The 15,769-nt window shown below is 31.9% G+C and overlaps 1 protein-coding gene across 1 annotated transcript; it reads right to left on the reverse strand.

The window, feature by feature from the left end:
• Window positions 1–1,621: 1,621 nt before the first annotated feature.
• On the reverse strand, window positions 1,622–4,724 carry LOC106101669 (leucine-rich repeat and immunoglobulin-like domain-containing nogo receptor-interacting protein 2). The gene is made up of 4 exons (XM_013280978.1): window positions 4,619–4,724; window positions 4,105–4,170; window positions 3,424–3,657; window positions 1,622–2,253 (listed from the first exon to the last, which is right to left on the reverse strand). Exons 1-4 carry the CDS (start codon window positions 4,722–4,724, stop codon window positions 1,622–1,624), a joined length of 1,038 nt encoding a protein of 345 aa, XP_013136432.1.
• Between the last annotated feature and the right edge of the window lie 11,045 nt (window positions 4,725–15,769).

Raw genomic sequence — 15,769 nt, forward strand, 5'->3', positions numbered from 1 at the left:
TAGTTATCTAACTTCTTTTTTAAACAAACGTCGGTCAACTTTAATACCATTCTGGCCTCACCCGTAGATGGGTAACCCAGGATAGTGTTTAAGTAACCGACTTTACATCCAATTTATTTATTACTATTTGAAATTATTCATAGTTGCACAATGTTGTAGATACGTCGTTCATGATCCCATTACATTTTACACAAGAGATACATTTTTGACAATAAGTTACATTATAAATTAAACTCTAACTCCACATTATTCGTTGCTTAATGACGCAGTAACTGCGCTTTATGACAGAGATTTGACCCATTAAAACTATCAGATTACTAGACATTTAACTTTGTAACGTTCACATGATGTGGTATTCAAAAAAAAAATACAAAACCGACTTCCAAACAAAATACACTAAAAACAAAATATTCTCAAAAAAAAAACAGTACACTAAAAAGTAACGAAATAATTCCTTGAAAATAGTAAACCTACCTTATTGTAATTGTAACTGTTATATCTATATTGTACAATTATTATTACTTTGATGTCGGTATCAGCCAAGGTATGCCGTGATATTTATACGTAACGGTTTCCACATTTTTACCGTAATAATAATTGTACGATATTGACATAACAGTTACAATAATGTAGGTTTACTATTTTCAAGGAATTATTTCGTTACTTTTTAGTGTACTGTTTTTTTGAGAATATTTTGTTTTTAGTGTATTTTGTTTGGAAGTCGGTTTTGTTTTTTTATTAAAAAGTTTTGTGCGTCTATGTTGCTGATTTCATATCTCTAGCTCAGACTATCAGCGAGTGCGTGGCGACTGCGAGAAGGGCACTCTTAGACGGGTTATAAAAATATTGATAACCTTATATATCTGTGTCTAATAAAAATTCAACGGAACACACACACTTTTTAGTTAGAGAAAATATTTGATTGTTTGCATTGAATAATTTCAGAAATTCGTTCGCTATTAAAAAGCTATATTACCACCGGATAACATAAGCTATAATAGAACATACTAGCTGTTGCTTGCGTCTTCGTCCACGTGAAATTTAAAAATATAACCTATGTTACTCAACGGTAATATATCTTTGTAATGGTAAAATAATTTTAAATTGAACCAGTAGTTTTTGTAGTATTTCCACATTATAATATTAGTATATTATTATTATTATGTTCATATATCTTTATTTCTTACTCTCTATATAATACATTTTACAAGATTATAAAAATAAAATAAAATATATTATATAAAAAATAGAGCATCACCGGCTGCGGAATCCGATGACTCAAGCAACCAGTGGTCAGGGCTGCAGAGACAGGAACTATTATTATTATTATTATTTTTATTATTATTTTGGGTGACACACTAGCAGCTAGTTAGCTGATGCGTGTGTGTTGTATAGCTCGGAGATTTTAAGATTGTCTAATCTATTTTTATATATTGACTGCATATATTATATTATCGGGAAGGGAATGGATATGACAGAAAATATGTGGGAAATATGTTCTTTGCATTCCAAGCGAAGCTGTGGCGGTTCGGTAGTAATATTTTGAAAATCTATTAATTAAAATAAGTATTCAAAAATTAACTATTTATTTATTAAATATACATACTTATATGACAAGTAACTACTTATTTCCACAAGTTATTCCATTTACATTTTCCTCATAATCATCTACATTTTGACCAACTACGTCAACATAATCAACTAAAAGTAATAAAGATATTTCTTTACACGGTATAAAATTGTTACCTATGCTTAGTTTTGATAATGATGTTTCTGAAAATTCACTATAATTGATATGAAGTATCCCATTATTATCCAGTATTAAGACGTTTAAATGCTCCGCTTCCTCCAATATTTCCTTCTGGTAGCGAACAATTCGATTGTAAGACAAATCTAAAACGTTTAACCTAATAAGGCCTCGGAATGCTCCATATTTAAAACCAGTAAGGAAATTATGGGATAAATTCAATGTTTTCAAATGGACCTTATTTTTTAATGCACCAGGTTGAATATATTCTATTCTATTGTAACTTAAATCAATCTCTTGTATGCGGTAGACATTCGATAGAAAATCTTTATTGATATATCTTATCTCATTGTAACTAAGTACAAGATTACTTAATTGTTTTAATTTGCCGATGTTCAGTTTATTTGGATTTTCTAATCTTGCATGAGACACAACTAATTCTCTCAGCCGACATTTTTTCTCAAACCCAAAAGTCAAGTTATTTGTTAACGTATCTAAATGCAATCCTGATATATTTAAAAAACTCAAATTATTTAAATGATAGAGATTTGTAAAATTATCAAAATTATTAAAGTTAACATTATATGATAAATCTAAATAACGTAAATTATGTAAATCCATAAATAAGAACTCTTTAAATTTTAACAAGTTGTTGCCTGATAAATTTAAGTAAAGAAGATTATAAAGGTTAACAAAATAGACGGATCGGATGTCCGACAAGTTATTATTGTTCAACAAGAGTATTTTTAATTGCTTCAAATCTGTTGATTCCACAATAAAATCAGTAAGCTTGTTAAATGACAAGTCAAGCTGTGTTAAATTACCTAGGCCAATGAAAGCTCGGTACATCATATTTTCAATCCCACAATGTGACATATTTATATTTTGCAATCTATTCATATAATTGAATGAGTCAGAGCTCACCAAAGGTATTACCGAAAATGAAGCATCAATATCTGTTAAAATTTTTGATGCGAATACATTTGAAAAATTAGAAAATGAACTCGAAATTGCTACCTCGGTCAACATATTCAATTTTTTGAACGTGTTTAATTCTATTTTGGTAATAAAATTATGCGATATATCTAAAACTTGGAGGTTATCTAAATCTTTAAAATAATTTTCAGATAGAATCGATATCAGATTATTTTTTAATGAGATTGATATCACATTCAAAAGATCACTTTTGTCAAAATCAAAATCCTTAATATGGTTGTAAGAAAGGTCTATTTGTTTTACGTTATTGAGTAACTTGAACGAGTTCTTTGACATATTATTAATGCTATTATTATTTAACAATAATATTTCTAGTTTATTTAAACCATAAAAAGCAAAATCTTCTATAGCAACTAAATTTTGGTGCGATATTTCAAGTTTGTTGATGCCATTCAGTCCGCTAAACATTCCACGGGAAAGATTTCCTTCTAAAAAGTTATTGTTTAATGTTATTTGTGAAATACTCCTACTCTCAAATAATTCATTTGGTATACTTTTCAAATTATTACCAGACAAATAGATTGTATCTAAGTGAACTGTTTCAACGAACAAATCTTTTTCAATATTATCTAAAATGTTATCACTTAAATCTAAACATTTCAATGATGACATTTCATAAAATGTCCCATAACTAAACAGCGATATGTAATTAGAACTCAAATCTAATTTGATTACATTACTTAGGCTATCAAATTCGTCGTATGGAATATGATCAATAAAGTTATTCCTCAGTGACAATTGCTGCAACTCAACAAGTCTTAATAAGGAAGAATTTATAACTACGATATGATTGTATCCCAGATCTAAGCTTCGCAAATTTTCAGCTCCCCTGAAAGTCATTGAATTTAAATCCATTAAATGGTTAAAAGATAAATTTAAATCTTCTAAATAATAAAATCCGGTAAATATTCCTTCTGGTACAACATCAATTAAATTATGTGATAAATCCAATGTTTTTAAATTTGCATAAATATTGTGTTTGATGTTTAATTCGATTTCCATGATTTTGTTGTAGGAATAATCTATTGTATGCAGGTAAGAGTACATTATTTCGTTAGATAGTTTGGCAACATTTAAAAGATTGTGGGAGATATTTAGTATTTTCAAATTGGGCATAAAATCCAACATCGGTTGATTATTAAACCGGTTATAACTTAAATCGAGTGAAACAATGCGTTCAATGTCACTGGTTATCCACGCAATGCTGTCCATGTTGCCAAAATCGGATCTTCTAAAAACTATAGACATTAAAAACGGTGTCTCATTATAATGTGTGGATGTACATAACTGTTCGGTTTCCCACAAATTGGAACTGTCTACACATTTGACATTTATTTCACGCGTAATGTTATTACATTTACCCAAACACCCAAATTTTAATTTCTTTGTCGATTTATTTGACAAAACCGGTACGATTAAAACCATCCCTGAAAAAGAAAAGAAAAATTAATCATTTCTATTACGTGTAAAAATTAAAATAAATAAACAAAAAAAATATTAAAAATTTATTCATTTACATTTACAATACTTCCCCACTTGGAGCCTACCATAAGTTAGGGGTGAATAGGTCATAGTCAACCACGCTGGCCCACTGCGGGTTGACTTCACACATATGTTTGAATTTCTTCGCCGATATGTATAGGTTCCGTAATGTTTTCCTTTACCGTAAGAACGTCAGGTAAATTATGTAATTATTAGTTATTCGAACCCAGGGCTCGTAGATTACAAGTCAAGTGCTTACTCCCCTAAGCCATCGACGCTCTTACGTTAAAACAAACATTCGTAAACAAAAGAAAAACATATTTTTAACGAAGATAGAATGGTCATTCTAAAGAGATGTTTTAAAAGAGCTATGAAAATCTGGATGGAACTTACATAATAGCGATCTCATCTTAATTGTCTGCATCTGTAATAAAATTATATGGTATAATGTGACAGCCTCTTTCGCCGAAATATCGAAGTCATCTTTGTCCGTAGACATCTGAACTTGTAGATCTGGTATTAAGGAAAGGATAATTTCCCTCTTCCTGTGTAAAATCCACCTTCCCATCGCATCCCTTATTAGATAAGAGTGGGAAAGGTGAAGGGAACTGAAATTAGGCCTTCTCCACACACACTAAATAGACGAAACGCAGAAATAATTCTACTTCAACTTCAACTGTCTTTTGTGTGATCGCAGTATTTCATCGGTATAGGCGGCCTAATTTTTTAAAACAACTCTGCAGTTAAGACAGTTGTAATGTAGTTTCACTTCTGAAAATATTTTTTCTGTATACACATAGACGTATGATAAACTAGTTTTAGCCCGCGACTCCGTCTGCGTGGAATTAAAAAAAGTAAAAGTGAAAAGCCTATGTGTTCTTCCAGACTATCCTCTACATCTATACCAAATTTCAGCGAAATCTCCAATCATCCATCTAAACTTTGGCATTTATAATATTAGTATGAAGTATGATGTCAGATTGGTAAACAATAAGACAATAATAAAAAATTATTTACAGAATTACTTACCAACAGTCAACTCGAACTAATAGTGGAGATAGAATTAGTGGACAGTAAATAACTGACGCTCTTAAGTTGATATGAAGCAACAACTGTCGTTTCTAAGTATAGACCTACAAGGATCGTATGGCAGTTGGCAAATATTTAAACCAACAATGTCATAGTGAAAGCGCTTCAATGTCAATGTCGCTTTTTCTGTAATTCGAAATTACTGAAAAACTGTCACATATGCTGATGTTATATGTGTTATTTGCTGAGCTATGCTAACTTTACTGGTTATTATCAATTCTGACTAACTAAGACTACCTCGTACTTACTTTAATAATCCTATATGTCTATAAACTTGTAACATTCGTTATCGAATCGAAAGATGATGGCAATTTTTTTCTTTCTGGTAACTCTAAAAACTAGCAGACGATTCCGGTTAATGTCAGAGAAATGCTATAAAATCCTTGTAAGTCTATACCTAGGGGTTATCTATAGAAGTTAAACAAAGACATTAAAGAAATATATAGACTAGACGTGAACATTTTCACACCGGTAATTTCTTTGAAGGGTACTATACTAGTTGTCAAGTTTAGTACGCCATCTCATGTCCTTTTATAGTCATTTTTAAACATTTTACAAAATTATAATAATCCTTTGTTATAAAATAAAGTAAAATGTGACACAAAATAAAACAAAAACATTTAAATATGCTTTTGTTTATTTGTAATTCATATAAATACAAATAATCATATTGTGGTTTTGAGGTTAGTAAGGATCATTTGAAAAATGTGTCAAGTGAATTGTCAAGTATGCTTCCTCTATATGTTTTTTAAATCTCTTTGTATAGTGTGTATAAATAATGTAGATTAGTTTGACAATTCATTTCATATTTAGTAGGGATGGGTTGTGTAAAATCAGTCATAAATCTTAACGACATTCGATTTTTATTCTTATAGAAGTTGGAATCGATAGAATTATAGTTATAACTTTTGAATTTAAATAAAAACCAATGTTTTCCCAAATTAATTATGACCATAACAAATAATTAGAGTAGATAAATGTTTATTACTATTACAGCCGTACGAAATCGAATTGGATTTCGCTATTATTTCTGTCATCGCTAAACTCTCTATTCTATAATCAATACAGGAATTGTCCTCTAAATTAGTGAATAAGAAAATAATTATTTTAGTTGAGTTCCATAATTATTTAAACCGAATATCGATAGTGCAAAATTGTTCGCTATGTGTGTTTGTCTGGTCACTACGATACCTGTCTATTAAGTATGGCATTTGCCTTCATACAAATTGAATTCGATACTTCATATGCGTCGTTTATCAAACTAATCTATCTTATTTAGACACACTATAAATACAGGAAGTAGATCTCAAGAATTTTTAAAGTCAATAATACCAAACTAATATACTAAACATAAAGCGTCGCATTGTAGTGTGTGAAAAAACAACGCTGTCCTAAAAAACTAGTTGTCTCTTTCTAAAGATCGATGTGCCAAAAGTTTTTCATCCTCGTCAAAAACAAAAGCATTGTTATATTTCACTTATGCTGGGTTTCTGAAGTTACCATCTAATTTATCATTACTTATTGCTTCAATAGTGTAAACTTGAAATAAGTTTCAACGGAGTAAAACTCAAGTTACATAGTTCGGAAACGAATTTATCGAAGTTATCGAACCAAAAACTAACGATTGGTTTAAAGTAGCTGAGAAACCTGCCATTATAGTAAAAGTAGCTTCAAGTGTTAGTAAAATATAAAAAAACCAGCTGTTTTTATTTTATTTTTTTTGACCGACTTCCCAAAAGAAGGAGGTACTCGATTCGTCAATATATTTTTTTATGTGTGTTACGGCATAACTCCGCCGCTAGTGGACCGATTTTGATAATTCTTTTTTTATCCGAAAGGTAATGCTTGCAGGTGGGTTCAATTTCTTTGGTTGATTTTTTTAGTCAAAGACTACGACGTAGTTAAATAGTTTAGCTCAAAATCGCGCGACGAAATTTCGGGTCATTTTTGCTTTCTTTGCTTACGTAGCCTAAACTATAAGACTTACATAAAAATGATGTAAGCTAATTAAACTAACACTGAAAGCAAGAAAAAAAATGTTATCCAACGATTAAAAATAATCAATAATTAAATAAAATCAATACACAATCATCAATAATCTATACTAATAAGAGGAGAGATTTGTATTTTTGTATTCAATAAAAGAACTTGGGGGTTGGTGGGCCGATCTCAAAGGTTCTCTCACCGTTAAAGGGCTACTTTGTCGGTGGGTAACTCATTAACTTTTAATGTTAATATTATACCTAGTATATTGCATTGTTACTTTATTATTGAAACTTTATATTGTATCCTATAACTAAATTTTAATATTAATGTGAACTGTGCAGTGCCAATATAAACATTGTATGTTTAATGGCACCAAGCTGTGTTAACACCATTATGTAAAAATGTTTTCGTTGAAATAGATTAAAAAAAAATTGAATGAGCTACAATTCTTTCATACATCATTTTATGTAGGTCTTATAGTTTAGGCTACGTAAGCCAGGAAAGCAAACTTTGTTACAAGTTGGTATTTTTTTCTGCGACTCGTAATTTGCTTTTTATGATATCTCCTAAACTATTGATCTGAATTATATAATTCCAAGGGCATTTATAATCTACATTAAATTCTCTTGATGATGGAAACATTTATTGATAGATATATGCTATCGCGGACTTTTATTTAGCAAATTTAAATTGTAAGTCTTATAGTTTAGGGTACGTAAGCAAAAAAAGCAAAAATGACCCGAAATTTCGTCGCGCGATTTTAAGCTAAAATATTTAACAACGTCGTAGTCTTAGACTCCAAAAATCAAACAAAAAAATGGGACCCACCTGCAAGCATTGCCTTTTGGATAAAAAAAAATATCAAAATCGGTCCACTAGCGGCGGAGTTATGCCGTAACACACATAAAAAAAAAAAAAAAAAACATACAGACGAATTGAGTACATCCTTCTTTTGGGAAGTCGGTCAAAAAAAAGAAACAACACATGAAAAATCCACATTACTATTTTTTATGGTTTGCACAGCGGAGGTCAGAATCAATGATACTAAGGGAGTCTCTTTGAGTGATGTGAGTAACACTATGTTTGGGAGAAATAAGATATTTGGTTTTGGTTTTAGCATATTTTGTTAATATAATGTAATATGTCTTTTTCAAGCAGTAACATACAATATGGTTCGTCATAAATATTGATTGAGTTAAGACAAAAAGACGAATCGAATATCATTTCTGTCGCAAGCAATTCCGATGTAATTTGATTGATTCGTACTCCGCCGTACACTGACCTATTTGTACATATCGAATTTATTTTTATGTTTGTTAAGAGTAATGAGATATTTTCATTTTATAAATGGACTTGTGAAGGGTTTTTTAACATATTGAATGCTGTTTTGTAAAAGTTAATTTAGTAATTTCTATCACGTAACAATGGTACACGAGATAAAAATATTTTCTCATCTTTTTTAATTAAATTTTACTATTTGAGTTTATAATTTTGAAATAATCTTAGCAATATAATTAAAACAAGTTTAATAAAGGTCGTATAAAGCTAAAATGTACGAAAAGAGACTAATATGATCTTGTTCGACTTGTTTAATCAAAAAGAAAATGTTTTAGTAATAAAAACATTCGAATTATTTCAACAGATATTTTATTGCTCAAATAGAGGACATTTACATATTCACACAAAATCAAACAAAAAATGGGACCCGCCTGCAAACACCACCTTTCGTATAAAAAAATAATTATCCAAATCGGTCCACTAGCTGCACAGTTATGCCGTAACACACATAAAAAAAACATACAGACGAATTGAGTACGTTCTTTAGGGAAGTCGGTCAAAAATCGTATGGTAGATCCAAATTCAAACAATTTGCGTACTTTACTGTAATAACAAATACTAGCGTGTTTCTGACGTTTAGTTACCTCAGGCAATGTACACAGGCTTTTCAGAGCCATGTTTCAATGTTGATCAGCTTGTACTGCACGTGACGTAAACATCAAAGCATCGAAGCTTGTAGCCGCTCTTGTATGGAAATGAACTATGTTATAACCATGAGTTTTAGGGTGCGTTTTCACTGGCTTATTACACCTAACTGACTTAGGAGGGTGGTATTTTGTTTCTATACTAATATAATGCGTGAACATACATTACTTATTTACGTAGGATGTCAGCAATTAAAGTATAATCACCAGCTGAGAATACGTCCCCACCGAGGGGCTCGGAGCTTACCCTAAATTAGGGCGACTAGGTCATAATCAACCACGCTGCACTGCGGGTTGATTTCACACATATCTTTAGATTTCTTCGCTGATATGTGCAAGTTGCATCACGATGTTTTCCTTCACCGTAAGACCGTCAGGTAAATTATGTAAAAGTCAAGTGCTTAAACCACTATTAAATTTAGGGAGTAAATAAATTGGTTAAAGCCGTCACGCGGAAAAGACAAAAGCTACAAGCCAATAGCAGTAAAGAAGCAAGATTGCTGGTAACGGTAATAGTTAGCCAATTTCAAAGGTTGTTGTTGTCATTTAAAAGGTTTACAAAATGGAGACAATACAAAAGTTTGCATAATGTCATGGATAGATATTGTAAAAATAATGTACAGGAAATGTCATATCGAGTATTACAAAGTAAGACATTATATTATGCTGTTTCATAACTTTATGGACGAGTTCTCTCTCATAAAATACAATAACAGCCTCGTAAACCTTCAGATATCGCTGTTATTCACTAAATAGAAAGCTGTCTATACACTGTCAGTATTTATTTAAACCTGGGATTTTTTATTGAAACTTCTAGCTCTGTTATTGACTTGTAACTTTTTTTTGTTACGTTATTTACATAAGGCTACTTTTTTACGTCAAAATTATTTAAACATCTATAGTCAAATTTATCCTTAAACAAATATTAAGAGTCTGTCCCACTACTGGCTGATAGAGGTTCAGATAAAGTAACAAAATCCGATATTTTTATCACAGATTTTACACGTTGGATTATCAGACAAATTAGAATTTGGTGGGACGTTCCCTAAGCGTAATTAATTTCTTATACGCATTGTAATGCTATCAGTTTAATTTGTAAAGAAATAATTTGGAAAATTTAATCAAATCGAGTATTAATAAAGTCTAGGAATATTAATGAAGTGGTTTCAACTAACCATTAATTAAAATTAAAGTTTGAAGTGTCAAGTCTGGCCGCAAGACGGCCTTTGTTATTGCGTTATACAAAATATCGTTTATAATAAATTGATAATGAATGTTTAATTGAAATTAGATACTTCTTGAATTCGAATTTGATCCATTTGACGTCGTTTCTGTCGTGTCTTAATAGATGGCGCTGTGGCGAGATTTTTTGTGAATCATAAAATACCTAACCTAACCATCTTAATATTATAAAGAGGAAAGATTTGTAATTCTGTATACTTGTATTCGTATTCGATTATTATGTTTTATATTTGTATTCGATTTACGTAAAAACTACTTTGCCGATTAAAAAAATTCTTTTACCATTAGAAAGTTAATTTATCTGTGAGAAACAAAGGCTATTTTTATATATTTTTTTAATTTCATGCGGACGTAATCGCGAGAAATAGTTAGTACTTATTAAGTCTAGGCGTGGAATCGTAACAAAGTTGAACTGTTTTGCAGTTATATTATTCTGGACATTTGCTTGTAAAAACTTATTCCTTGCTAAGTGCCATTTAAGTCGTTTTTCATACTTTCCTGGCAGTTAGTAAGTGCTGTTACGCTACTCATAAACTTTCCACATAAATCACGAATAATTTAGTTAATTCGTTAGATTGTCAAAGTTATAAAAGGAAAACAGTTTAGTCGTGATCCTTATTAAAAGAGAAACTGTTTTTTGAACGAAGAATTAGGTATACGATTTAAGCGAAACTAGATGGCGCCACTTGTATTTTAAAACGCGGTGATAACATTTCATGTGAATGACATACTTTTGTATCTGCATTCCTATCTTTTTAAGTTTCGACGTGATTACCGCATTCGACGTGATTACCGCAGACCTAGGCACGTTCTTGACTTCCAAGACGATGCAATAACAATCGCTCAGGCTAGGATTAAACATATACGCAAACAGACAACACGCCGTAGTCGCTGTCGGCTACGGCAATCATTCCCGCGATACGGCCTCATAGCTGGCAGGTTCTCTCCTATCAATGATAGAAGCGTTGCTGGAGTTTCTTCCGCCACTTCTTCTCCCAGTGCTAACGCTTTCCGAAGTGGTAGTAATGTTAGACATATTAATATTAATCAGATAGCAGCAACCGATCAAGTCGAGGTTCGGCCCTCTCGGGCGCCCTTGAATCGGAATGCTAAACGCGTATTGAGTGACAGCCCAAGCCGAGGTCCCCTCTCGGGGGCACTTGTGCCTAGTCACTCCATGGAGCGTCCACCGAAGCGATCTAAGAGCTCAGTGGCCTCCCAATCCGGTAATAATAACGAAGTAACGGCTCGTGCCGAGGCTCCTGAGGGAGCCCTCGAGCCTAGTTGCTCATAAACGAGGTTTAGGCTAAGCGCCATCTGCGCTCGGCCACCTCAAGCCCGGTGAATCTGTAAATGCCTCTTCAAGGCAAACAGTGACAAATCAGTCACAAAAAAAAATTCTTTTTTTTTATCAAAATTCACTAAATTCACAAACATGTATTTAGTTTCATAAATATCACAAATTAGACCTTCATTCAGATTTCTTTTAGTTTGAATATGAAAAATAAAATTTTACTCGCAGATTAATGTTTGGATGTCACCTGAAGGGCATTCAGATAAATCTGATTAATTCATGCCATTATCCCCGCGTCCGTTAATACACCATTACTGAATATAGCTGATGAAGAATGGCCTCATTAGTTATAACAATTATTTAAATGTTGCAATGACCTTTACAAGTCTTTTAAGTATATTCTGTACTAACTGTCAAGCGTGACCCCGTCCGGAATTAAATGTTCAAATAGCCTATTTGTTCTTCAAAACATGAAAATCCTTCAGCCTTTTATATACATTTTAACAAACATCCAACCATATACAAAGTTTCGCATTTATAATAGCACTAAAATGCTTGTTAGTAAAATTTAAACCGGTTAAAACGTATCGAATTGTCATGTTCAATTCCATTTCTGAATATCTATGCCATGTTATGCAACCGATTCAAATGTACACAAATATTCAAATGACGTTATGTTCACGTGTTGATTGCAAACTCGATAATTACTTTCCAAACAGCAGCGTTCTGTAATCAGGTTTCTGTATTTGGTATACACTATTCTTATACTAGCATTATTTTAGTAAAAAGGCTAACTTTAGACCACAAAATTGCGAAATTAAAAATAATTTCTTACAAGGAAAAAATTGTAGCCTTACTCAGTGATAATGTAACTTTTAAATGGTTAGAGGATTTTTAAAATCGGTCCAGTAGTTTTTGAGTTAATTCGTAACATACAAATATACATCATTCCACTTTATATTAAGGTAATGTAGTATATCTATTTCAAGTAAAACTACGGTTTCATAAAACTTGTTTCCAAGAAAGTGTAAATTATTAAAAAAACATGAATAAAAGACGATTAAACAGTGGTTAAGTAATATTTGATAATAGATGGCGCTGATAACAATTGTTAATATTTTTTAATTGATTAAAAAGTAAAAGAATGTCTAGATTAAATTGTAACTTGTTTTAAAAGGTTAATTGTAAAATTATAATTGTTAAGTTGCAAAAATATTGTGGATGAATAATTTAATATCATACTGGCCGCTAAAAAAGCAAGACATAATTGACATAAAAAACAATGAGGATTTAGGCGCGAATCAGAGTTCAAGATTAGAAGCGAGGAATTTATTTTAACAAATGCGATTTACTAATATTAGTATATAGTATGTGTGTGTTTATCTATACGACTAACATAAAAAGGAAGAATTTGTATTTTTGTATATATTGAAATAACGCAACATCTGGTCAGTTTTTAAAAATACTTCCTTCATTTAAAAGCTACGTTATCAGTGAGTAACATGGCATTTTTTAATTTGACGCGGACGAAGTCTCGAGCAACAGCTAGCTAGCAAATGAAGATTTTATCAATACTAGTTTACATACAAACAAAGCTGATTAACAGATCAATATTAAAATTAAATACTGTCTTAATAGAATTACAATTTAAAGTAAGAAAGAAATAAAGAAAGAAAGAAAGAAAGAAAGAAAGAAAGAAAGAAACAAAGAAAGAAAACAATTTAAAGTGACAATTTATTATGAAAACGAGGGCCCTAATTTTAAAATATATCCGTAATACCTGAAATAAATCATTCCCTTAATCAGATTGTAATAAATAAGCGTAACTGTAAGCTGAAAAAATATATACAGATTAGATAACGACAAAAACAGCTATATTTCAATCGAATGACAGCCCGGACTGGGGGAGAAAAATACGTCTGTAATAGAATAAAAGCTATACTTTTGAATATTACTTTTATTAACTTTATTACATTTGTTAATTCGGTTAAATTACTTAAATGTATACGCCACACTCGGCCGTTTGATTACTACAGTTCTTTATATTTGTTGTAGTGGTGTCGCGTAGAGGGTGTTGATGGCAGCTACACCTTCCTCTAGATAATCTAAAATAGATAGAAATAGAAATAGAAATAATTTTATTGAAAAATAAGAGATTAACAATTACAATTCCAGTTATACCAATTAAAAGATAAATACAAATTGTGGTTAATCTGGTGATGTAATCGTATATTAACCACAAGAAATAAGAATAACAATATAAGAATAATAATAACAAAATAAATAATAATAACAAGGTAAGAAAAGTATTTCGAATAAGACTTACTGGTAGCTCTTCTCCTTAGGCCTCGCCTAAATCATTTCCTGGCGCACATCTTCCTCAGTGTGTATTCATACTATACATTTAGCAATTACTGTAAAAACTGCAGGATTAATGTTCGTCTTTCTAAGCGTAAATAAAATACAATTACACATGTTCCAAATAATAGAAAATTACTTATATTGTCCGTCAAACCTTTTCAATAAGATATGTCGGAACGTTGCAAAGGAAACCTCAATATCCGGAGATAAAATGGGACCGAAGTGATAAGCATGAAAAAGTGTCCGAAACATGTCGGACGTTATTAAAATAAATCGAACTGTTTCCTTAACATTCTATCACTATTACAAAAAATCTTGCATTGAATTTATTTTAAATTCCATAATACCATTGTCTGAAGATTTACTAAAAGAAGCCACAACCCATATCTGTGACCTCTATCTACTTCTAAACTATGGTCACCCTATTCTTCATTTATTTAAGAACTAACTTTAACCTAGCTATTAAAAAACATAAGTAAATAGCCTATGTGTTCTTCCAGACTATCCTCTACATGCCTTTCATCGAAATCCGTTCAGCAGTTACGGGTACAAACTTCAAAACATCCATCTAAACTTTCGCATTTATAACATTAGTAAGATGTAAATAACATACTGTTTATTTTGTTACAGTTCACCTACAGTTCACCGATGCATCTCTCCAAGATTACGTTCTCTACACCATCGTGGATAACTTCATCCGAGGCAACTTTACTCCAACTGACAGCTCGGACCGCGCTTGCCGGGACGAAGAACCACCATACTTTGTCCCAAAGCATAAAGTATCCAAGCACAAAGTGCACACAGATTTTACCAGTGATATATTAGACAGTTATAGGACACGAAAAAGTGACGTCGGTTATTACTTTAGGCCGAAATTTCGTGGATATCGTGATGCTAGGTCTGTGCTTGGGTATAGAAAAGGTTATAAATACGGACGGTTTTTGCCAGCGAAGATCGTAAGTGGATCTCTGGGCGATCGCCGAGAGGTCATCCTGCGTTGGTCGGTGGTGGATACTGCGCATCTAAAGATTGAAGAAGCGAGTGTTGTTTTTAGGTAAGTAGATACTTTTCATATTGTTTTGATTTTTGTATATATTGTTATGCATTCTATGTATAGAAGACGCGATTTCTCTTATTTACTATTTGTATAAGGTGGCACACGACCAAGCAGCCACCTGAATCCACCGAAATGGAAAGCGACCGCTGCCCATAAACATCTACAATTGCAGATGCGTTGCCTACCCTTAATTGATGGAGGCGGAGACGCACATAAAAAGGACATTTCCCCTTCCTATGCATCTCCTCCACCGTCAAATCCACTTTTTTTTCCCCATCCTTTCCTCTTAAGAAAATGGTGGAAAGGGAAAGGGACTAAAATTAGGCCTCTGGCACCACACTCATTAGACGAAACGCGAAATTGCTTCCATTTCACGCCTGTTTTCTGTGTGGTCGTGGTATTCGTAATCGTATGTTAGTCGTGGCCGGATCAGCCGGCCCATTCGTGTGAAGATGTTAAAGAAACTCTGCGTTATAAGTACTTTTTCTAACTAACATGTTCAACAATGATGTAAGGTTTTACTTAATATTATA

The sequence above is a fragment of the Papilio polytes genome, unplaced genomic scaffold, assembly GCF_000836215.1.
Source record: "Papilio polytes unplaced genomic scaffold, Ppol_1.0 DF823958.1, whole genome shotgun sequence".
NCBI classification, from domain to species: Eukaryota; Metazoa; Arthropoda; class Insecta; order Lepidoptera; family Papilionidae; genus Papilio; species Papilio polytes.

Excerpts from the sequence above, each read along its gene's own strand:
- LOC106101669 (XM_013280978.1), bottom strand. The coding sequence starts at position 4,724 with ATGTCTACGGACAAAGATGACTTCGATATTTCGGCGAAAGAGGCTGTC. Across the intron at positions 4,171-4,618 it reads TAAGATGAGATCGCTATTAT|GGATGGTTTTAATCGTACCG; the intron begins GTAAGTTCCATC and ends TTTCTTTTTCAG. Across the intron at positions 3,658-4,104 it reads ATTAAAATTTGGGTGTTTGG|AAGGAATATTTACCGGATTT; the intron begins GTAAATGTAATA and ends ATGTTGTACCAG.